This window comes from Lactuca sativa, chromosome 8 (assembly GCF_002870075.4).
Source record: "Lactuca sativa cultivar Salinas chromosome 8, Lsat_Salinas_v11, whole genome shotgun sequence".
NCBI classification, from domain to species: Eukaryota; Viridiplantae; Streptophyta; class Magnoliopsida; order Asterales; family Asteraceae; genus Lactuca; species Lactuca sativa.
In genome coordinates this window covers 66,221,129-66,247,126 of record NC_056630.2, presented here as the reverse complement: position 1 = coordinate 66,247,126, position 25,998 = coordinate 66,221,129, and the positions used below count along the sequence as shown (strand labels likewise).

General features: G+C 38.9%; 1 protein-coding gene across 1 annotated transcript; it reads right to left on the bottom strand.

The window, feature by feature from the left end:
* Nucleotides 1-14,430: 14,430 nt before the first annotated feature.
* Nucleotides 14,431-18,060, bottom strand: LOC111881451 (myosin-binding protein 3). The gene is made up of 4 exons (XM_023877845.3): nucleotides 16,860-18,060; nucleotides 16,638-16,790; nucleotides 15,377-16,539; nucleotides 14,431-14,957 (listed from the first exon to the last, which is right to left on the bottom strand). The coding sequence occupies exons 1-3, from the start codon at nucleotides 17,956-17,958 to the stop codon at nucleotides 15,398-15,400; spliced, it is 2,394 nt and encodes a 797-aa protein (XP_023733613.1). The 5' UTR covers nucleotides 17,959-18,060; the 3' UTR covers nucleotides 14,431-14,957; nucleotides 15,377-15,397.
* Nucleotides 18,061-25,998: the final 7,938 nt, after the last annotated feature.

The following is a 25,998-nucleotide window of genomic DNA, read 5'->3' as shown; positions in this document are numbered from 1 at the left end:
CAAGACAAGACCAGGGAACTTGTAAGTAGTTGTGATCCCTCAAGAAGTATCAGTATCACTAATGATTGTTATTATGTATTGCAGAATGGTGGTACTTCGATCGAGGCCGATAGATGGCGGTTTAAGAGAGGGGTCAGGTTCGGGATTAGGTTCCGAGCCGGTAGATGAGGGACTACGTGAGTTCATCGCGTCAGAGATCACCAGAGGTATCCTTGAGTCGACACGCATTCTCTTCGGGTCGATTAAGGAAGGGATCATCGAGTTGATGGAGGATCGCCTCAGGGCATTCAGGAGTGACATGGCATCTGGCCAGTCGGGATCTCGCACGCTGTCCTTTAAGGACTTCATGGGCAGTGGTGCGCCGGATTTCCACGGGGTGAAAGACCCCATAGCTGCCAGGCGATGGATTGCGGACATCGAGTCTGCACAGTTGACTAGCTTTTGCCCCGAGGGGTCGAAGGTGAGGTATGCAGCAGGGTGTTTACAAGACCGAGCTCAAGATTGGTGGGAGTCAGTGGGTGACTCGTTGGGAGCCTCAACTATTGAGGCTATGACCTGGTCGGACTTTGTGACCAGGTTCAGGGCAGTTTGCCTCGGCTGTCGAGCTTTAGCAGCTGGCCAGGGAGTTTTTGGACATGAGACAGACGACTGAGACTGTGGCGGAGATCACCGCCAAGTTCCGGGAGAGGGCACTATTGGTGCCCCAGTATGCGGGCGATGAGGACATGAGGATGACCCGCTATCATGACATGCTCCGAGCTGATATCCGGGAGCACGTTAGTTTTTCAGCTTGCCCCACCTTGGACTCTATGATTGTCAGGGCGAGGGAGATGGAGATAGATTTGGAGCACATCCGGAAACGGAAGGCAGAGGAGGGACATCCAGGAGGGGCTTCAGGGAAGAAGCCCAAGGGATCAGATTTGGGGCCAAAGGGCCAACAGGGACGGGGCCGCTGTAGGAAATGTGGCAAGTCGCACGAGGGGCCGTGCAGGTCGGGATCATCAGGCTGCTATAAGTGCGGCAAGTCTGGGCACTATAGCAGGGATTGCACTGCTCCGGCAGCAGTTATTCAGACGTCTGAGTTGCTGTGTTTCCACTGCAACCAGAGGGGCCACAAGAAGGCCAATTGCCCCCAGTTGACAGCATCAGCGCCGGTGAAGGCGCCAGCTCCAGCGACCCTGCGGATCACAGATGGCCGGTAGGGCAAGGCAATGGCTCCAGTGGTGAGGAGTCGGGCATTTCAGCTGACCGCCGAAGAGGCACGCGCAGCACCCGATGTGGTGACGGGTATGATTCTTTCCCTCTCATTTATTTATATGATGTTATGATATTGATATGTGCTCGGTGTATGTATATATGTGTTAGGATCGTTCCATGTGAATGGTATCCCAGTTCAGGTGTTGTTCGACTCGGGTGCTACCCGATCATTTGTTTCCCTTGCGCTTAGCAAGAAGTTTCCTGAGTCTTCGGGCATGTTGGATTTCCCTTTGGAGGTGGAGATTGTCGACGATCGATCGGTGCGGGCGTCATCAGTATTCAGAGATTGTGTTCCGAGGTTATTCGGAGAGCGCTATTTGGTGGATCTGGTTCCCATTCCGTTGCGTGGGAACAAGGTGATTATAGGCATGGATTGGTTGAGCCCTAATGGGGCGGTGATAGATTGCGCACAACAGCTAGTGCGAGTCAGGACCCCAGATGGGGGAGAGCTAGTGATTCATGGCGAGAGGCCGCAGTGTGGACCTGCAGTATGCTCAGCAGCGAGGGCTAGATGCTACCTTCAGCAGGGATGCGTAGGATACGTCGCGTACGTGATGGATACCCGGGAGGCGGGTAAGGCGACAGTGAGCGAGGTTCCGGTGGTACGAGATTTCGCAGATATCTTCCCAGAGGAGCTTCCTGGGATACCTCCGGAGCGACAGGTGGAGTTCAGGATTGACCTCGTTCTTGGTGCGGCTCCGATAGCCAAGGCACCGTATCGGTTGGCTCCTCCCGAGATGCAGGAGTTGTCTACGCAGCGGCAGGAGTTGCTAGACAAGGGATTTATTCGTCCGAGCAGTTCACCCTGGGGAGCCCCGATCCTGTTTGTGAAGAAGAAGGATGGGTCGCACCGGATGTGCTTAGACTATCGGGAGCTGAATAAGGTAACGGTGAAGAACCGTTACCCCTCCCGAGGATTGATGATCTCTTTGACCAGCTTCAGGGAGCGTCTTGGTTTTCCAAGATCGATTTGTGTTCGGGATACCATCAGATGAGGTTCAGAGAGGAGGATGCGCAGAAGACCGCGTTTCGGACGCGCTATAGCCATTATGAGTTCGTGGTGATGCCGTTTGGGCTCACCAATGCTCCTGCCGCATTCATGGACCTCATGAATCACGTATGCAGACCGATGCTGGATCGGTCTGTGATAGTTTTCATTGACGACATCTTGGTTTATTCCAAGACACAGGAGGAGCATGAGGAGCATCTGAGGGAGGTATTGGAGACCCTGATGAGGGAGAGCTTGTATGCCAAGTTCTCCAAGTGTGAGTTTTGGTTGCGCGAGGTGCAATTTCTCGGACACCTTGTCAACCAGAATGGGATTCTGGTCGATCCGGCCTAGGTCGAGGCCGTGATAAGGTGGGAGGTTCCGAAGTCTCCATCTGAGATTCGGAGTTTCCTAGGATTGACAGGCTACTATCGGAGATTCATTCAGGATTTCTCCTAGATAGTCGTACCCCTGACGCGGCTGACGAAGAAAGTCGTAGTCTTTCGGTGGGGACCCGAGCAGCAGGCTGCGTTTGAGACGCTGAGACAGAGATTGTGCGAGGCGCCAATCTTAGCCCTGCCAGAGGGCGTAGAGGATTTTGTGGTTTACTGTGACGCGTCCATTTCAGGGTTGGGCGCGGTACTGATGCAGAGGGGGCATGTCATTGCCTACGCCTCGAGGCAGCTCAAGCCTCACGAGGCGAACTACCCGACGCCTGATTTGGAGTTGGGGGCGGTGGTTTTTGCCCTCAAGATTTGGCGGCATTACCTCTACGGGGTTCGATGTACCATCTACACGGACCACAAGAGTTTGAGGTACCTCATGGATCAGCCGAATCTGAACATGAGGCAGCGTCGGTGGTTGGACGTGGTAAAGGATTATGATTGCGAGATCCTCTACCACCCGGGGAAGGCCAACGTGGTGGCCGATGCGCTTAGCCGCAAGGCGACGCCGATCAGGGATATTTGCATGAGGATGACCGTAGTGACTCCCCTGTTGGAGCAAATTCGGGAGGCTTAACGGGAGGCTATCAAGGAGGAGCATCGGAAGAGCGAGCGTGTTGTGGGTCAGGTTTCCTCCTTTGATTATGATAGAAGAGGACTATTGACACTACACCGTAGGGTGTGGGTGCCATATCACGGAGGCGTGCGTCAGATCTTGATGGAGGAGGCGCATAAATCTCGGTTCTCTATTCATCCGGGGCAACGAAGATGTATAGGGATCTTCGTCTAGATTATTGGTGGCCCTGCATGAAGCGGGATGTGGCTTGGTACGTCGAGCGGTGCTTGACCTGCAGGAAGGTCAAGGCCGAACATCAGAGACCGCATGGCAAGATGCAGCCGTTGGACATCCCGTTGTGGAAATGGGAAGATATCACGATGGATTTTATCACGAAGCTTTCCAGGATCGCGCGTGGAGTAGATTCGATTTGGGTCATTGTGGATCGGTTGACCAAGAGTGCTCATTTTATTCCGATTCAGGAGAGCATATCGGCCGAGAAATTGGCCGACATCTATATTAGGGAGATTGTGGCGCGGAACGGGGTGCTAGTATCGGTTATCTCAGACAGGGATGTGCGTTTCACTTCCAGGTTTTGGAAGAGGTTTCATGAGGAGTTGGGCACTCGTCTGCATTTTAGCACCACTTTTCACCTGCAGACGGATGGTCAGAGCGAGCGGACCATCCAGACTTTGGAGGATATGTTGCGGACATGCGTGCTAGATTTCGGTGGTAGCTGGGATACCTATCTTCCCTTGGCTGAGTTCTCCTACAACAACAGCTACCACGCGAGTATCAACCGCCCTCCATTCGAGATGTTGTACGGACGGAGGTGTAGGACCCCGATATGCTGGGGAGAGGTTGGTCAGAGGGTCATGGGGAGCACCAAAGTGGTGCTCAAGACTACCGAGAGGATTCAGTAGGTTCGAAGTAGGCTTCAGACCGCACAAAGTCGGCAGAAAAGTTACGCCGACAAGCGCCGGTCCGACCTGGAGTTCCAGGTTGGGGATATGGTTCTCCTGAAGGTGTCGCCTTGGAAAGGCGTCATTCGATTCAAGAAGCGGGGCAAGTTGGGCCCGAGATTTATCGGACCGTTCAGGGTTATAGCCCGGGTGGGCAAGGTGGCGTATAGGCTGGATCTGCCAGTCGAGCTCAGCCAGATCCACAACACTTTCCATGTTTCTCAGCTGCGGAAGTGCCTAGTGGACGATTCAGCAGTGGTGCCGATAGAGGATATACAGGTTGATGACAGCCTGAATAACATTGAGCGCCCAGTCGCAATCCTCGACAGAAAAGTCGAAGGATTTGAGGAACAAGCGAGTGGAACTTGTGAAGGTGCAATGACAGCACCAGAAGGGATCGGAGTGGACTTGGGAGCTGGTGGAAGAGATGATGGAGCATTACCCCGAGCTGTTTCAGGATCGAGTAACAGACTTCGAGGACGAAGTCTAAAATAAGTGGGGGAGATTTGTAGCACCTGGTTCCTGGTATGTAAGATATATCTGAGTATTTTGTATTTTGGCCTTGGACTCGGCGAGTTGGAGGCCTGACTCACCGAGTAGAGACGAGACTTGGGACGCGGTTAAGTTGGCGACTCGGCGAGTCCGTGCTGTCTGATGAAACCCTAATTTCCAAGGGTTTGCACCCTATTTAAACGACCATTTGCGCCCCAACTCCACCCCATTCACCCTCAGATCCCTACCCTTCGTTCAAAGCTTTATTCCTTGAGAGTTTGAAGCATTCCTAGTGTGTTTTGAAGTTTTGGAGAAGGGAGAAGAGTCGATCAAGAAGAAGAAGAGGAGGTCAGCCATCTTTGAGCAATCTCAGAGTTTCCCTTGAGGTAAAACTCGATTTCCCCCTCTGTTTTCATGCTAATTGTTCCTTATAACTCCATTAAAGCCCTTTTGATCCATTTCTAAGCTTATGTATGCTTGTGGACTCGTAATAAGCTGGGTAACTCCTAGATCTAGGTGAGATCGAGCTCCAGGAGCTTGGATCTACTGCCTTTATGGACCCATGTTGCATGTACACCCTAGATCTACCCTTTTTGGTGCATTTTGAGCCCTAAAACCCTCATTAGTGAGTATCTACACGTAAAGTTGGAAACTTTACGTGTTATTCATGCTCTAGGAACCTAGATTTGTGGATAGCATAAGCTGGATTCAAGCGAAATCGACCATATAGAGACTGCATGGTAACGACTCGGCGAGTCGTTCATCTGACGCGGCGAGTCTGCTCGCGAGTCTCCGAGTTGTCCCTTTTTCGTTGTGTCGAGTAGAGTAGTGAGTCATGGGATGTGACTCAGTGAGTTGGAAGCCGGACTCATCCATGAAGGAACTCGGCGAGTCATTGCCCTGACTCGGCGAGTTCAAGGCAATCTTCTTAGATCAAGAACAGACTCAGCGAGTTGTTCATACAACTCGGTGAGTCTCAGCATAAGTGTTCATCGGATGAAGATGAACTCGACGAGTTGTTCATACAACTCGGCGAGTAGGATGAAGGTCTTGAACATCAGTTTGGAAGGAGAAATCGTCGAGTCAACGCCTAACTCGAGGAGTAGAGATGGGATCCAGGTCAGTCGATTGGACAGGGACTCAGCGAGTTGGCGAGCTAACTCGGTGAGTCGGGTCAACTGAAAGTTGACTCTGACTTTGACTTAGGGCATGATTAGGGGTAAAATGGTCATTTTACCCAAAGGGTAGTTAGCAGTGTTTGATTGAGTATGTAGTCGGAATTACAACCAGAGGATTTCCGGAGCAGCAGCAGCAACAGTAGACAGTCAGTTCCCGATCAGACCAGTAGCTACTTCGAGGTGAGTTACCTTCCAATAGCGGTGGGTCTACGGCCACAATGCTGACCCACCAGTAAGAGTTGTATGTAGATGATTGTCTCTGTGATATTCATCTAGGGATTACTACTACATGTGATATGTTTATGTGCGAGTATGATATGATGCTATGTGCTAGTGACAGTAGAGGGGGATAGTCCCCGAGATATCCGGTCGATAGGGCCGAATGGGTAGTCATACCCATCCGTGATAGATAGATTCTGATATTGTGTTACATGTTATGTGGTAGTAGTAGAGGGGAGAAATAGTTCCCCAGTATCTTGTCGAGAGGACCGAAGGGGAGGCCAGCACCCAGATATGCTAGGCAGTATCCGGTCGAGAGGACCGAAGGGGAGGCCAGCACCCAGATATGCTAGGCAGTACCCGGTCGAGAGGACCGAAGGGGAGGCCAGCACCCAGATATGCTAGGCAGTATCCGGTCGAAAGGACTGTAGGGGAGGCCAGCACCCAGATATGCTAGGCAGTATCCGGTCGAGAGGACCGAAGGGGTAGGTCAGGCACCCAGATATGCCTGACAATATATGTATGTTATGTGATTATATGGTATGTGGTACAGTGGGGGAACTCACTAAGCTTCGTGCTTACGGTTTTCAGTTTTGGTTTTCAAGTACCTCTGCTTCAAAGGGGAAGGAGCTGGCACGGTAGCTGCCTATTACACACACTCTTGTTTCCGCAGTTATGAGTTTATTCTGGGATTGATACTCTGATATTTTGGTTGTTCAAATGTTGTGGACTTCAATTTGGTTTTCGATGTGAAATGGTTTAATCATACAATGTTTTAATTATTAATGTTTTCTAAGTAAACTTTTAAAAACGAAATTTTTGGACGTGAAAAATGGGTTGTTACAGAAACATATTGTGATATTTACTACAAAAATTTCTACTTGGAAAGTTAAAACTTAAAACATTATCTACGAGGGTCATCTTATTATCTTAAAGATGGTTCTCGGGACATGAGAGGTTTATTTCTTTTCGTTAGTTAGATCTATGTTATGGATTTGAATTTATTAAAGTCAATGCTTGAAACTTGTATTTTGTGTGATAAAATAGGAGATCATTAAATTTGTTGCATGATGTGGAAAATGATTCTTGCTTTAAAAGAAGACGACATCTTTAGGATTGAGGGTCTTTTTGCGACCAAGCTATTTAGTAAAATGGAGATGAAGATTTTTAATGGAGCAAAGTTGGTTTTGGTTTTTAGTTATTTTGGTTATTCATCATCAAAAAGTATATTCTAGCATGGAGAAACGATGTGTAAATTTAAAGACAATTTTGTTAGCCTAATAAGATATTGGGCTTTATTTTGTATTGAGTTTTATATTGTCTCATTAGCTAGAAAACCCTAATTAGCTAATCTATATACTATCTCTTTTTTCCTTTCATTGTATCTTGTACTTCTTATTTGATAATAATATGAAACCCTAGCCGTTTTATGTCTTGTTAGTTTACATGGTATCAGAGCTCGGTTGATCATCTATATTTTTTATTTTTGGGTATGGTTTTCCTGCTTGTTTATGTATTTTGTTTGGTTTAATTTGTTCATTTAGTTGATGTCGATAGTTTCGTTTCACATGTTGGTTTTGTTGATTTCGAGTTATTGATCGTTGATGCTGCTATTTGTATTTACTATTGTTTTGGTTATTCTTGTTTGACTGATATTGAATTATGGACCCCAAAGATGATTCTCTTCAGCCTATTAGTATCCAACTTAATGAGAAGAACTATGTCTATTTGAGTTATGTTATGAAGAATTTCTTGCGAGGCTAGACTATGTGGGGAATTGTTATAAGTGACAAGAAGAAACCAACATAAGAAAAGGCTGAGAATTTGCAACCTTACTAGATTCACAGGTGACTGATAACTCCAAGATCATTACTTGCATTAATAGTTCTATTATCCAGTCTATTGGTACTCAGTTGGCAAAGTATGACACAATAAAGGAGGTTTGTGATCACTTGGCTCGGTTGTATACTCAGTCTAACTTTCAAAGAAATATCAATTATAGTTTGATATTCAAGCCCTCCAACATAACAATCTCAATGCTTAAGAATTTTATGCAACTATGTAGGATTTGTGGGATCAGTTGGCTCTTAGAAAATCTGATGTATTGAAGGCTTTTAAGCCTTATATTGATAGAAGGGAAGAGCAACATTTGGTTCAGTTCTTGATGGCATTACGTTCAGATTTTGAAGGCTTGTGTGGGTCAATATTGCATTGCACACCTCTTCCCAATGTTGATTTGGTTGTTCAAGAATTGATTGCTAAAGAAACTCATATAAAGTCCCAAGCTGACAAAGGTCCCAAGACAGCCACTCCTGTTGGCTTTGCTGTTCCACAATGACCTCAGTCATCAAACCAGAATTTCCCCAAAGTTGCATTTGACGAGTGTGTTTTTTATAAGAAGAAGTACTATTGGAAGGCAAATTGTCCTTTTACCGACAAGAAATGGAAATCAACAGCAACAACAACCGAGATCACCTGCACACCCTCAGTCTTCACAGAAAACCAGGCCTTTTGGACAATCTCAGTCACGTCCCTCGTTTCCATCTTTTAGGCCACCACAGTATGTTGTTGTTGCACATTCAGTTGAGAATGACATAGAATTTACACCACCATCAGGCATCAGCCTTGGATCCCCAAATTGTTGAGCAGTTCAGACAGTTCATTTCTACCAATCCAACTGTCACGTCATCTTCCATGTCTCATTCAGGTCTGTCTTCATCCAACACTTCATGTATTCCTTCATTCTTGTGGATATTGGATTCTAGTGCATCTCATCACATGTTACTACATATTTCATCTTTTGCTTTGTTATCATCTCGTATATCTGTCTCTGTTATGTCTGCTAGTGCTACACCTATGTCAGTAGAGGGTGTTGGTTCTATTGTCACTCCTTATATATATATATATATATATATATATATATATATATATATATATATATATATAACAGAGGTCTATTACATTCCCACACTTCCTTTGAAACTTGTTTCAGTCAATCAGTTATGTAAGTCTGGTTGTTGGGTCTTCCTTTTGTGATTCATTATCTTGTGTACATGACATTCAATCTCGAAGGGTGATTGGGATAGGTCGTAGACTTGCAGAGCTTTATGTTCTGGAGCAGCTACATGTTACTGATGTTGCTGCATCTAGTGTCGATTTGACGTCTTTTCGTTTAAATCCTTCGTCGTCTATTTTTATCTTTGACATTCTCATTTAGGACATGTGTCAGCGTCTTTTTTTTAGTTTTTGGTTTCCAATGGTGTGTTAGGTTCTTTGAAAACAGATGATATTTCTAATTATGGTGGTTGTAAAATGGGAAAATTTTATGCTCTACCGTTTAATAAAAGTGTCATTTGTTTTGTTGCTCCCTTTGATATTGTGCATTCTGATATTTGGGGTCCATCTCCTATCACCTCTAAATCTGGATTTAATTATTATGTTTCATTCATTGATGATTAAACTCGCTACACGTGGGTTTACTTTATGAAGCGCTGATGTGTGTTTATTTCACTAGTTTTGGCCCTACTTTTTAAATATAATTTAGACACACAAAAGGGAGTGTACCTGTCAATTGATGGTATAATTAAGCAAGTAGGGTATCGAACACAGTGAACGGTAAATAAACTAACTACTAAAACTATCTAAAAATAATAATAAAAGAAAAGGGGTTTTATCTAGTTTTGCAAGACTAGAAACTTAAGCTCTTATCTAACACTTAACAAAGCAATTAACAGCTAAACAAGTAAAAATAAACTAAATTCAATAATAAAGGAGACTTCTGATCAGGTTCGACTTACTTATTCCTATGGTTGAATTTATGGCACGTGCAATGGATTAATTTGTCATTGGCTACCGATTAATGTGATTAGGTTCATGTTCACTATTACTAATCCTTAGAAAACAGATCAATTCAAACAGTGGCCAATTGGTTAAACTAATGTGTTTCCTAGTTTATTGATTCGGGTTTAGTAAGACTTGTAGTTAGCTAATCAAATTACTAATTCAATTAACTTCTTGTATGATGGTTCGTCACACAAGCTCACACATTGACTTACCTATTTTCTAATTAATCCTTAGTTTCATGTTCACTATTCCTAGGCATATAACATTGTTTTCAAATAAATTATATGAGACAAGCAATCAAGAGATGTTCATGCAACTTAATATACTTGATAATTAATAGAAAATAGTTATTAGCAACACATGAGGGTCTTTAACAAGCTTAACAAAACAAAATTCACCAAATTAAATTAATCCAACCACAAAATCAAATCATAGTCATAAATTTTTCTACCCTAAACAGAAGAAATGAGTTTTTAGCTCATATTCATAGCAGAAAACGTCTCATAAACTAAACCTAATGAATCAAACATGATGTAAACACTAGATTAAGAAAAGAGAATAAGGTTGTGCCTTTCGATCTCCTCAAAATTGAATGTTAGGATTGATCTTCGGTTTCCAGAGCTCTAGCCACACTTTCAATCGCAATTCAGTCTCCAAGGTTTCCAAAGAGGCTTTTAGTTTCAGACTATTATGTCCTATTTATAGATTTCTAAAATCACGGGCGACTCGCTGAGTCCAGTAACCGACTCGCCGAGTCCCTCAGTAAGAATACGTGTATGGTAAGGTACTTGATACTTCGCGAATCTTCGTGCCTACTCTTCGAGTAGGTGTCCAACTCGCCGAGTTCTTCAGGTTTTTGACTATTTTTCTTCTTTCTTCAATTCCCGAACTTCCGATTGCATTTCCCGCTTCCTTTTGCTTCCGAGCATGTTTTACGCTGAAAATATAATTTACACATAATTAGGTACCTTTTGTTCATTAATTGAAATAAAATAGCCAAAAAGTATTAAGATTCTATACAAAATATATAACTAAATATGCACATATCAAAATACCCCACACTTGACTTTTTCTTGCCCCCAAGCAAAACTGAATTTTAACACACTAGCATCACATAAGACAATCCCAATCAAACTCAACCATTATGCTAAGACCGCAACGCATGCATTTGTGTCATAGCACCACTTATGCTCAAGATCCTTGCTACTTTCTGCTCAAGTTCCCAATATGTTTTGGGGAGAAGTTGTTCACAGCACCACTTATGTTATTAATTGTATTCCTACTGCACCCACACTTTGGGGAAGTCTCCTTTTGAAATGTTGTTTGGGCAACTTCTAGATTATTCTTCATTATGAGTGTTTGGGTATACCTGTTTTGTCTTGAAGCCTCATGTAGAGAGAGATAAGTTGTCTTTAAAATCAGCCCTTTGTATATTTCTGGGATATGATATTGGTCATAAAGGTTATCAATGTTATGATCCATCAAATCAGAAACTGTATCTCTCGCAATGTCACTTTTTTGGAGCATATTTCGTTTTATAGCATTCATGTTCAGTCACAAGATGCAACCCGAGAGGAGCTTCTTACTATTGATTTGTTTAGCATTGGGATTGATGATCCACCACCTGTTACTGATTAACCACCTGTTGTTGATCCACCACCTACTGATGATCCACCACCTGTTACTGATCCTCTGCCTGCAGATCATCAGGATCCTCCACAATCGATGCCTTACCGTAATAAGAAGTCCACAAAGCCTTTTGACTTTGTCTATTCCTCTTACTCATCACTATTTGCCTCCTTTATCGCTAATGTACATCATCTCTTTGAGTCAGCATCCTATAAAGAGGTAGTTTCTGATCCTCTTTGGCAGAGCGATATGGTAGAGGAACTTGCAACTCTTTATGAGACTCATACATGGGATCTGGTTCCGCTTCCGTCTGAAAAGCACACAATTGGTTTTTGTTGGGTATATAAAATCAAAACCAGTTTGATGTATCTGTTGAGCGTTATAAAGTCAGACTTGTTGTGAAAGGGTATCACAAAAGTATGGTATGGATTATGAGGATACTTTTGCTCCTATTGCAAAAATGACTTTTGTTCTCACCTTGATTGCAGTTTCTTCTATTCTCCGATGGAAGATCTATCAGATGGATGTCAAGAATGTGTTTTTGAATGGTGATCTTCATGAGGAAGTATACATGTCTCATCCCCCTGGTATTGCTCACCAACTAGGTGAAGTTTGTCGACTTCGGAAGGCACTATATGGCCTCAAACAATCCCTTCGTGCTTGGTTTGAGAAATTTTCTACGGTGATTACTTCGCTTGGCTTTAAGCCAAGTAACCATAACGCGACTCTATTTTTTCGATGTATTACTGCAGGTCGGATTATTCTTTCCTTATATGTCGATGACATGATTATTACAAGTGACGATCATGATGGTATAGAGTCTTTAAAGCATGATTTGGCTCACCGTTTTGCTATGAAAGACTTGGATTTGCTACGATATTCATTGGGGATTGAAGTTGCCCACCAAAGGGTTATCTTTTATCTCAAACGAAGTATATTTAAGACTTGTTTGAATGTGCACGACTCATAGAAAATTGGACAGTTGATACGTCTATAAAGAGGCAAATTATTCTCCAACTGATGGTGTCCCCTTATCAGATCCAAGCCTTTATCATACCATTGTAGGGAGTTTGGTTTACATTACTGTCACTAGACCGAATATTGTTCATGCAGTTCATGTGGTTAGCCAGTTTTCCACTACTCCTTCTATTGTTTACTGGGGAGTTGTTCTTCGTATTTTGAGATACCTTCGTGGTACTTAGTTTCGTACCCTTGTGTTTCCATCTACATCATCTCTTGAGTTGCGTGTCTATAATGATGCTAATTGGGATAATGATATTTATGATCATAAGTCCACTATTGGGTATTATGTTTTTCTTGGAGATTCATTGATATCATGGAACAGTAAGAAACAAGATGTTGTCTCTAGTTTTTCTACAGAATCTGAGTATTGATCCATAGCTATCGCCACTTGTGAGATTGTTTGATTGAGATGATTTCTTGTAGATATGGGTGTTCACATCTCTCAGCCTACCCATTTGTATTGTGACAACGAGAGTGCGATAATGATTGCCAAGAATTCAGTATTTCATGAGCGCACAAAACACATTGAGATTGATTGTCATTTTACGCGACATCATCTCTAGAAGGGCACTATCTCCCTTCTTTATGTTCCTTCCATCTTGCAGATTGTTGATATTCTCACGAAGCCTTTGACTGCTCATCGATTTCATTTTCTATGTGACAAACTCTCAATGTTTATTGCTGTTGCATTGTAAGTTTGCAGGGGGATATCGGCCTAATAAAATTGTTGGCTTTATTTTGTACTGGGTTTTATATTGGTCAATTAGCTAGAAAACTCTAATTAGCTAGAAAACTCTAATTACCTAGTCTATATATTATGTCTTTACTTTCATTGTATCTTGTACTTCTTATTTGATAATAATACGAAACCCTAACCGTTCTATGTCTTGTTAGTTTACAAATTTGAGTAACAATGTTGCTTCTTTGAAACATATTCAATCAAAAGAACTTAGACTTGGATGTTTATCTTGAAAAAAAAAAAAGCAAATGTAATCATACTTATTTTCGAGAAGACAATTGGTTAGGAGAGTATTTGTTTAGTATAAGATTTTCTAGACTTTATGCTCTTGAAGTGAATACAAAATATATGATGAATTTACATATTGTTCATGGCGTATAGAGTTAGGAACGGTGCCATCGAGAACCAGGGGTGAATTTTTGAAATTATCAAAACTTAAATACTACCTTGAAGCTCTTAATCGAACCGAGGTTGATGATAAGTGGGAAATTCGACCCTTTATTAATGTTAATAAACCGTGAAAGGACACTCTAATTGACTCTATCGTGTCAATATTTTATTTTATTTTTGGTTTTCAAGTAGATACGAAAGTTAATTGGTTAGACTGGATCAAGAATCTAACTTCGATTTTATGAATTTTTGTACTTCTTTTTAGCGTCATTCTAATTTCATAATAAATTTTGCTTGTTCAAAAAAAAAAATAACCATTTAAAATACGATGATATCATTAAAAAGACAGCATAGACATTTAAGATCAAATCTTGTACCTTTTTGTCACAAAGGGTGAACATGAATACCCCTTGTAGATTCAATTATTGCTCATAGTATTCCTAGTTAATGTTCATCCAAATGTGTGTGTGTGTGTTTGTGGGGGGGGGGGGGGGGGGGGGGGGGGGGGTGTAACATCAATAAGTGAAAATTTACATCTACTGCTCATCATGAATGAACCCATCAAATTGTGAATATCAGTGCTAAATGAACATAAATTCATACCTTAATAATAAGAAACTTAAATGTATACTGTTACTTTTAATAGCCGATCTATTCTTTATAAGATTTTAATGATGTAAAATAAATAAACAAGTAAAACAAATAAATAACTACACACATAACATTTAACTCTAATTAAAATACCAGTTTTACATACTTACAAATTACACTTTGAAATAATGAAGAATAGGGTCCCTTCCCTTTCTTATCACTCCTAAACAATTTCATAAAAAATGAAAAATAAAAAATAAAATAAAAATCCTACACCTAACTACCTACAAAGAAACACACATATAAGTTCACCTTCCACCTTTTCCCTCAAAAGATGGAGATGATTTTACACCTACCCCACAAGAAAAAAAAAATGGGTTTTTAAAATTTTCAAGTTTTTCTCAAAACAAGTTTATCAAATTCAGAATAAACAACATATACTACAGATAGTAATATTTGTATATATTACTCTGAATTTAATTGTTTTAGCTTTAAAAATATGTTGCTTTGAAAACAAAATAATGAACAAAAAAAAAATCAAACCAAGAAAAGAACAAAAGTTTGGTGGCTTAGCCTTCCAAATACGACCTCTTCATTCAATTGATGGATACCCACTCAATTTCTCTAAGCTGTGGCCCCATTTTCACCTATAGAATGTGCCAAAAAAAAAAAAAAATGAACAAGAAATTACATAAATGGACCTACAAAAAAAATATATACTTTTACTAGGGAATCACATTTTCAATATGATAGTAAATTGCATTTTATCGAGTATATCGAGGCAATATATGTATACATGATGGAAATTCTATGATTGATTCGTATACATAACAATTTTTGTTTCAGAATGTTCTATTTTACGACTTTTTAGGAATCAAGAAAGAATATGTGTACAAATCATTTATCATAACAAAACATATTATTTTTACTAGGGAATCAAATTTTCCATTTAACATTAAATTGCCTCTTTATCGAGTATATCGAAGCAATATATGTAACATAAGATGGAAATTTTGATGTTTGAGTGATTGATTTGATGAATATAAAGAATAGTTTATTATGTTACCTTATAAAATCTTGTAGTTGATCATGTAAGAGTTTCATCAGTGAAATTTTTCGCTCTTAAATCCATGCTTTTAAGATCGCGTAAATGTTGCAAGATTTCTTGAAGAAGTTCCATCCCTTTATCCCCTTTTTTCAAAGAACCAAGACAATGTTTTAAGAACTCTCTATCTGCTTCTAAGGCTTGTAACCTTATATAAAGTTGATCAACCTCTTCTTCAATGTCGATTCTCTTCTTTTGTAGCTCGAATCTTGTAACCGCAATGTTTTCGATCTTGTCGGAATGGAATCCGTTTCCATTCCCGTTTGATGTAATTACACCGTCTTCACTCTCGGTATCGAGTGCATCAAAAAGAGGTAAAAGTCTCTTTCCCGTTAAACCATCCGATCTCCGATCTTGATAATGTGATTCCATCGGGAACATGTTCGTGATTCCATTCCCGTTTATATGTTTTCCGTTCTCTTCGAAGTAATCCTCTATTTGACCTATATCGTTAAAGTGTCGATCTTCTTCATCGCTCAAAGTGAAAAGCTTCTCTTCTAAAACCTTAAGTTGTTCAAGAATCGACAACCTTTCGTCCTCGAACTCCACAAACGAGTCTAGATTAAGTACGGTTTCAACCGGCGTATTCCGATTCCGGCTTTCGTGATTCCCGTTATCTTCCTTGGAATCGGAATTCACGTCGACCCACATTCCATCTCCATCCTCGGAATGACTACACGAAGCCGAACACGTCCCGCTCTTCAAACTACTCGCCAAAAACCGCATTCTTTCCTTCGTCTCGTATTCCGACACTTTCTTTCGACACGATTCCAATTCCTTTTCCTTCTTCATCATCAAATCGTTTAACAATTGCAAAGCTTCTTGATCGTATTCCGATTGTTCTTCCATCATTCTTTGGTATTGCAATGCCTCCATTTGCATTGCTGCCTTCTCTTCTTGAAGCCGATTTATCATCGCCATTGTCTCACTTGCAGCAACTGCTGAAGCACTTCGTTCTTCCTCTAACTCGGTGTACAATGCTTGTAATGCTTTCCTTTCGGCTCTCAAAGCTGATTTAAGTTTCTCTGTTGTGTTAATTGGATCACCATTGTCCATTTCACTTATCGATTCCGTTGTTGTTGTCAATTCCCATGTTTTTTCTTCTTCTCGAGCTTCGTCGAAACCTAGTACAAACAAAAAGACAAACAATATGGTCTCGTTTCTTGAAGTTTGACATTAATATGAATGTATAATGTACACGTTAAACAAGTTAAAAGATTACCATATTCCAGATTGAAATCCAAATCGTGAGAACTTGTTGAAGGTTCTTCATGAGATAAAGAATATAAAGTGAAGTTATCTTGAGCTTTGATCTCATCACATGAATCTAAAACTGGAATCTCTGTTCCAATAGAAACCTCTGCTTCTCCATTGTCTGCATGATTATATTTTATTTAATACAAATCGATATTAAAAATGAAAGTTATAAGTGTTAATTTCTTGCCTGAATGATTTTCCTCGGTTTCTTTAAGTTCTTCACTATCGAATGGAGTTTGATTTTCTTCAGACATTGCAGGTTTTTCATTTGAGAAAGCACTTAAATTTGCATGAAAAACAAGTGAATTTTCAGTTTCTTCGAATTCCATTGAATCAAGCTCTGCGAGTTTCGATGATTCCAATTCCTTTGAATTCTGAAGAACAGAAAGTGTTTCTTCGGTCGCCTTTACTAATTCCTGGGTTACTGTTTCTATTGTTGATTCTGACGTAACTTGAGCTTTCTGGAAATCCCCGAATTCATGATCTTCATGAACCTCTGAATTGTTTAGAAATTCTACAGTGGTTGCGTCGATTGATTCGATTGGAACTAATTGATGCCCACTATAATCTAAGAAGAATTCGAGATCTTGTGCGGGTGTTTCTGAATTTGAGTCATCTTTTTTCTCAAATTGAATCAAATCATCCTTAACCGATTCAATCTCCGTAGCCTCTGTTTCTTTCATCTGTATTTGAATTTCCTGTTTTTCCCCAAAATTATCAGTCTCCAAATCCGATCCGATTAGATCCATAATCGAACTTCCTTTTTTGGAAAACCCCAAAAAATCCCAGGAAGGATTAATCACGAAGTAAGAAGAATCATCAAAACTTTTCCTCTCAAAATCGACACCACAGCAAGAACACTTCAAACAAACCTCCTCTTCTCCATCACTCTGAACCAAATCAATCTGTTTCACTTTCGAAAACATAAAATTCCTCGATTTTTCTCGAAACCCAGATGAGCAATCCTCACACATATCATGGGATTCAGCTAACTTTCGATGATTCGAACAGAACCCCAACTGGGAAACCTCCTTAGCATGGAGCTCACATAGAAGATCTCTATGTGAATTCTTGTTTTGGGGTTCGAAAAAGCATTCCAGACGAACACACCAGAGGCAGGGTGGTTTTAGGCCAAAGAATTGGGCGAATTTGATGATGAGATAGGAGAAGATTGAGTTGAGGAGGAGGAGAATTATGAGTATCCATTCTAGAACAGCATAGATTAGAACAAGTGTGATCTTGTTTGTGTTGTTATGCACCATTGTGGCAAATTTGTTCGCAGCCATGGTTATTGATGATGCTCTGTTTTGCTGTGTGCATTTACACAGAGAGAGAGAGAGAGAGAGAGAGAGAGAATGTTTTTGACAGAGGTTTTAAGCAAGATTATCAATGGGGAAGAGCGTAGACTGTTTTTAATATTTTATTGGTTTAATTTGTTAAGCTAATTATCAACTAATTAGGTTAACAAATCAATAGAAATTGCTAGATTGTTCTTTTTTTTTTTTTAATTTTTTTTTTCTTAAAGTTAATTATTGTTTTTTTATTCGAAGATGTTTATATTTAATCAACAAAAGAATTAAAGAAAAATGTATCTAATTACCAATACCATGTTTTATGTTATTTAATATGAGGTTGAATGATTATGTATTCTAACTTTTTAAACCAAAATTATATGTTAGTATCATTATACCTAACGTTGTAATTAATACTTAATTACCTTATAACATACACTTAGATAAATCCTTGTGTTTTCTTTTAATATCAATTTAATAAATAATATTTTGTTTTTTATTAATTTATATATTGACATAAATTATACAATCGCATTTCAACTATTAAATTATTATCAATTTGATAAATATTATTTTGTTTTTTTATTAATTCATATAATTGACATAAATTGTGCATGAGATCGAAAGGTGATCACATATTTTGTCCAAAACCATTGTATCACATAAAATAAAAGAGTAAAAACGTTAGAGAATAAACAAAATTTTAACCATTTTTAGAAACTTCTTTTCGTTAGTTTTTTGTCAAAAAGTTCATCATTTGATTGTTTTTAATAGACATTATTTACTTAACACAAATTGGCTTTGTTACTAAGTAAGTTAAACATCGTTAACAATATCTATTTTACTGTATTAGTAAGTTAAAGTGTTTAACTTTATACATATAAAATTATTCTGGAAATGAAATTAGCCTTAAAAAGATGCAACATTAGTTCGCTCATATAAGTTTATGTACGCCTAGTCTTTTCTTTTCTTTTGATGTCTACACAAAGCACTATTTCTAAATTAAATTCAAAACAAGTAATAGTATTAAAGATATGTTTTTACAACGGTTTTTTATATTTCAAGAAAGCATTGAAGTTAAAAAAAAAATGTAAGTAGCGAACTTAAAACTTAATCTTTTTATTTAAAAAACCCTTCATAATCCAAAAACTACGAGTTTTTACAAGCTTTTAATCTTTTGCTTTTATGTTTTACATCATTTGATATTTTTTAAAAGTTTATAGTAATTTTTGTCCAATATTTTAGAAAAATAAAAAATTACAACTTTCGGAATATTCAGGTACCAACCAGTTCCGTCAAACACATTATTTATTCTTTTATTTTGCACTTCTTGATTTTTTTTCTTTCATAAATGAATAGAAATATAACATAAATAAATACTATGATTTACTCATTCCAAATAATTTTTTTGAAAGAGAAAGATGTGGTTAAACCCCAACTAAGCCTTAAGATTTTAATATTGTTCGGTTATTTTATTTTTCGTCGATGGGCATCAAATGGAGGGTCCAAGAAACAACACAATATAAGTAGGTGGACCACACACAAAGTAAGGTATGGGTTCCACCATGGATGGCATATGTTGGACCTAATCATGCTTCTCCATCTTTTTCTTTTCTTATTTTTGGTCAATAATCACCATGGTGTGTGCATACCTTTTCTTTCATTTTTCATTGTAAAATTATGTTTATACCCTTTTCATATATATATATATATATATATATATATATATATATATATATATATATATATATATATATATATATATATATATATATATATATATATATATATATATAATTTTAAAGAAAAAAAATATGATTTGTTTTCTTATTTATTAACTTCAAGAACACGAATGTAATTTTAATATGGGCCTTTTACGACTATTATGACTATTAGGAGGGTAACTATTTCTTATCCGTGTTCATATATTAGCAACTTCTTTTTTTGTGCATAATAAAACAACTAACTTGTTTTAACTGTTTAAATATTAACAATTTCTTCTTTTTTGTACATAATAAAACATCTAACTTGTTTGAATAGTTAAAACAAATTAGTTGCTTTATTATGTAAAAAAAAGTTATCAATATGTGAATACGGATAAAAGGTAGTTATCCTCCTAAGTCATTTTCCCCTTAAAATAATACAAAAAACTAACCTAAAAAAATTTTTGAATGACAAAAAGGTCGGCATATATATAAACAAAACTAGCAAGGAGATAGTCAAAACAAAACAGTACAAAACAAATGAGAAGAAGCGGATAAACAAGAAAATAAAAAGAACATCATAAGCAGCCAAAAGGCTCGATGCACTATTTCTCCCAGCAAATAGAGTTTTTCTTTTCTTTATGTTTTATCCACGTAAAAACCACCGTCATAGTTTGATCTATTATTTTCATAAGGACAATGTTTTACCTTCTAAAAATTACTACATTCCTTGATCTACAAAGATTCCATAAATTCGTCATTAGAGTCATATGAACGAGTTTTGTCGCCTTTTTGGTTTTGCCAATAAGATTGTTTCCACTGAACAAATATTTAATGTCCCTTGGGTTTATACCAGTTAACCTGGTTTATACAAGTTAACATGCACCAAATGTGAATTATATTTCAAACCTTAGTTATAAAATTACAATCCAATAATAAGTGCAAAGTATAATCTTTCTTTTTATGACAAAGAGTACATGTGGCTTGTATCAATGCCATACCCATTTTGATAAAATTTAATGTTGTGGGTAATCTATCTTGCCAAAGCTTCCAAAAAAAGGTGTTGATTTTTAATGGAACCAATTTCAACCAAGAAAAATGCATTGCTTCTGGATTTAAAAACATGTTAGATGCTAAATAGTGTAGGGACTCCACTATGAACGATTCCATTTTCACCTTTCCACTCCCACGAGTCAGCGACATCACTTAAAATAGTGTTCGACAACAAGTAGAGCATCGTAGAAAATTGTTGGATTTCGAGTGACTCCTTTGTTTCCGGATCCAATCCCATCTCCAAGTCACTCTATTGTCCACCAATGAGTACCTTGTTACTAACAACACAAAATTTTGCATTTTCAAGTGCAAATAGGTTAGGAAATAACTCCTTTAAACCTTGAATGGTTGGTTGCATCTACACTTATCAAGCCAAAAATAACACTTGCTTCCATTCCCGATTCTTCTAGTGAATAAAGCATGTAAGTCGGTATTAAATGATTTAAAATCAACCTTAATTTTTGTGATTTCTTTCGAATTTCTAGAGTAGCTCGATCTTGCCATTTTTGAAGAGTCATGTCTCTCCCATTTATGAATGAAGCTAACAACATTGCACCATAAGGCATCCAGATTCGTTTTGAGACGCCACCACCATTTAACACGTAATGATAGAATCATAATTCTTAGGCAAGATACACCAAGACGGCCTCTACTTTTTGGAGTTAAACTTTATTCCATGAGACCCAACATATTTTCTTACAATCTCATTTTCCGCTCCAAAGAAATTGTCTTCTTATTTTTTCAAAATTTTCAATGACCGTCAAAGGGGTTTCATATAGGGAAAAATAATAAAGCGGTAGGCTATGTAGGACGGAATTAAGCAAAGTGAGCCTCCCACCTAACGAGAGGTTTCTAGCCTTCCAAGTGTTGAGTTTTATTTTTATTTTTTCCATTACTAGTTTCCAAGATTTTATTAGATTCGTGTTAGCCCCAACCAAAATGCAATTTGTTACTTCAATCTATTTATTTTTCTTTCCAAAAAAGCTCCCAAGAGACGGTCATTGAGACGTTGACTATCTACTATCATTGTTGACTTTGTTTTTCAACTTATTTTTATGTTGTTTTTTCAATGTTGTTTCGATATAGCATTTCAAGATTCCGAAAATAGGAGTATCGAAGGAAAATGTTGTTTTGGAGTTACCTCCTGAATGAAATGAGGAATAAGCAAAAGGGGAGAAGTCGTTTACATATAATATCAAATTCGTCATGATGGTGAGGTGTCTAGACCGAGTGAAAAATAAAAAAAAACCCTAATGCACAATCGCTAGATAAAAAATCTCAGTTGCATAGTATATCATGAGTTTTCTTTTGTCTTGTTGGTATCAATGCGCAAAAAACATACATACATAGATATATATATATATATATATATATATATATATATATATATATATATATATATATATATATATATATATATATATATATATATATATATATATATATATATATATATATATATATTATTTATACGTGAATCATTAGGGTCACATGCTTAACAACATAAATGAACAAATAAGTTGTAACGCCTTATTTCTGGTAAGATTTTTATTCCAAGTATTTCATTTTTTCTTAAGAGCTCGTCGAGTTGGAAGCCCATGCTTAACAACATAAATGAACAAATAAGTTGTAACGCCTTATTTCTGGTAAGATTTTTATTCCAAGTATTTCATTTTCGACCTACGCTTGGAATAGTGGCTTTCTTGTAGTAAATGAATCCGAACATATAGGTAGCAACTATCTCGAAATGGATAAGTAAGCTCCCCCATTTTTGAATGAGTATGGGTGAAAGGCTCGCTTCCAACTCGACGAGCTCTTAAGAAAAAATGAAATACTTGGAATAAAAATCTTACCAGAAATAAGGCGTTACAACTTATTTGTTCATTTATGTTGTTAAGCATGTGACCCTAATGATTCACGTATAAATAATATATATATATATATATATATATATATATATATGTATATATATATATATATATATATATATATATATATATGTATGTATGTATGTTTTTTGCGCATTGATACCAACAAGACAAAAGAAAACTCATGATTTATGAGGCAACTCGATGAGTTGAGGAGTCTCAACTCGGCGAGTTGGCCGCTTAGGAGGAAACCCTAATTTTAGGGTTTTGCACTCTATTTAAACACCTTAAGTCCCAGGTGTTGGCCTTATTTCTAGCCTCCAAAGTCCCTAACCCTAATCTCGAAACCCTAAAGCCTTTTTGAGTGTTGTGAGCCCTTAAAGAGTGTGTTTTGGTGTGTTGAAGCCATTGGAAGAAGGAGAAGCTTTATGCAAGGTGGTGATTCAAGTTGGAGCCTTCAAGATCTTGATTCCTTGCTTCATTTCCAGCATGTTTCTGGTATAAAGTTCTAACCTTGCTCAATATTTGATTAGATCCCTTTTTGGGGTAGTTTTGAGGCTTTTAGCCATCTTTGGGTGATTGATGGGGTTGAAGTTCGTCCCAATGGCTATCCTTCCAGATCTATGGTTCTCTTGAGCTCTTTTGGCATAAAAGTGCCAACTTTATGGTCTTAAGAGCTCCACGCATGCATTAAGTCCATCTTATGGCTTCTTTTGGACATTTGAGTCTCTTCTAGGCATATTTGTGAGTAAAGTTGGAAACTTTACGTGTGTTAGCAGCCTTTAAGAACCAAATCTGTATTATAGAGCTTTGTCTTGATGAATATGTGCTTATTGTTTAAGCCTTAACCTTTTAAGCTAAGGGTTTGGGTTCCCTACCCACTAGGATGGTTTTTAAGGGTAAAGTTGGAAACTTTACCCTTCTGATCGATATTTTGGTCCAGATCTGAGTGGTGGACCATTTAGTTCGAGAATGGTGGCTTAATGGATTAAGCGGTGTGTTTTCCTGAAGGACTTGGCGAGTTCATAGGTGAACTCGGCGAGTTAGATCGATTTTTACCGATTCTACTGACTAAAGGGGAAACTCGACGAGTTGAACCGGCCTTTCGTGATTTTGTTGATTAATGAGGAAACTCGGCGAGTTGAATATACTTGGAACGTTGACTTTAACCAAGTTTGAGCTTTTGGGGTTTTGATATATTGATCGGTATCTGTGGGATTGTTTCTATTTAGGGGTTGAGTAGAGTTGATTTCTAAGGCCGGGATTTATCAAGTTATCATTTAGCATTTGAGGTGAGTTTCCTAATCCTGTTTAGCGGGTTGAAGGCACCAATGTCGACCCATGTTTATGTTATGTTGATAAAATGCTTGTTGTCTTTGTGACTCTTGCTTGTACCTATGTTTATATGTTATTGGACTAAGGTATGATGTCGGGAAAAGCTCGATGACTATCTATATGTTGTGTATATTACATGTGTATGTGTTTATATGCTTTCTAAGCTTAGCTCGATGACCGGGCGGGGCCCGATGATCGGGCGAGACCCGATGACCGGACAGGGTCCGATGACCGGGCGGGGTCCGATGACTGGGCGGGGACTACTGTACATTTACTGTATGTTTGGTATATGGTATTTTGGGGGAACTCACTAAGCTTTGTGCTTACAGTTTTCCGTTTATGTTTCAGGTACTTCTGGTTCCAATGGGAAGAGCTCGGGATGACTGTATCATACACACCATTGGGATTTTGTTATGATGTTTTACTCTGATTCATGACGAATTGATATACTGGTTTATTACAAATGTTTGAATGATATGGAAGTTTACTATTTTATCTATTATTTAAATCGAAAATTTTTGGGACCGTATTTTTGGATATTTCAAGTTGGTATCAGATCCTTGGTTTGAGGAATTCAGACACACTCTCGGTTGTGTCTGAAATCAAACTAAGGACTTGGTAGAAATTTTCAAAAAGAAACATTTTTATAAAAGGATTTCTAATAGAGATAAGGGTGTGGTGCGTGCAATCATTCGAGCTCAAGTAAGTTATCCCAAAATACCCATGCATGATTATATATGTTATGAGTTGTGAATTATGAATCGCATGATAGATTAGGGCTAAGGATCTAGGAGAGATTCCTTTATGTGCCTGTTGTATGAACATATAGATCTGCATGCTAGTACTGCTCAGTCAGTGATAGGATGGCTTGAATAGGTTATGTTCAATTTTGTTAACTTGATGCTCGAATGTTGCTTGCTTTGTAATTTTAGGAGTTCTCGCTAATCGCAGCTAGTTAGTGAGCGAGTATGTTAAGTCACATATTATGAAAACTAAATAATTTCAGAAGGTTAGGTTTAGCTTTATTGCGCAACTCTTCTTTGAATCCAACCGTTGTAGGGAGAGACCTCTCATTAGAAGAACTGTCTAGTCTTTGTATTATATAATTGTATTCGTGAGCTAGTTTGAGATGGTTAGCATGAGTTCCTTCTATAGCTGATGGGGGATAGTGGTGAGGAGTTGCCCTAGGAAAACCTAGGATGAGATTTAGTGCTGAGATCCCTAGCTGCGAGGGATTTGATGGATATAGAGTAGGCTACTTGGCTGATTGAAGGCACTTCTTCAGGAAAGTATGGATTGATGTGGAAAGTAGTATCGGGCCCGTACTATTGGAAGCAGAGGATCCGTACTCGATTCAATGAGAGTTGTAATGAAGCCAGGGAGTTAATGTAGATATGATTTCCCCGATATGCGCATTGATGTTTTCTGATAGCTTTATGGTTTATTTTTAGTATGGTGGTATTGCAAGGCAGACCAGTGGGTAATTCTGATGTCGGGGAGGGTTTAGGCCCAGGTTCTAGAGCGGGGCAGCTTGATGATCAGACGAGGGATTTCATATCGTCTGAGACTACACGCAGTATCCTTGATCAGACTCCTGTGATCGTTGGCACGGTTAAGGAGGGTATTTTGAAGATTCTTGATGAGAGATTGAGCGCCTTTCGTGCTGAGATTGTGGCTTTGATTAGGACGCGCTCTCTGACTTTTTGGGAGTTTCAGGCATGTGGAGCGCCAGACTATCTTGTGGCTAGGGATCCTATTGGGAGCAGCAAGTGGTTGGCAGATGTTGCCAACGCCTTCCGTACCAGTCGTTGTCCCAAGGGGACAATATCATACTAGCATCCTGCCTCCTAAAGGACTGGGCTCGTGATTAGTGGGAGGAGGTAGGGCATGTTGTGGGAGGTGATGATATTGATTTGATGACCCGGAGTGATTTCTCGACCAGGTTCCAAGTCGAGTTTGCACCAGTGATCGAGGTGCAGTAGCTGGCGCGAGAGTTCCATGATCTCTGTCAGACTACTGAGACGGTGACTGAGATCACCGTTATGTTCAAGGATAGGGCACTCCTGGTTCCGCAA

Bases quoted from the DNA above. Each gene is read 5' to 3' on its own strand.
- LOC111881451 (XM_023877845.3), bottom strand. From the start codon at position 17,958: ATGGCTGCGAACAAATTTGCCACAATGGTGCATAACAACACAAACAAG. The intron at 16,791-16,859 runs GCAAGAAATTAA...ATAATCATGCAG, and splicing joins AACCGAGGAAAATCATTCAG to ACAATGGAGAAGCAGAGGTT. The intron at 16,540-16,637 runs GTAATCTTTTAA...TGTTTGTACTAG, and splicing joins GGATTTCAATCTGGAATATG to GTTTCGACGAAGCTCGAGAA.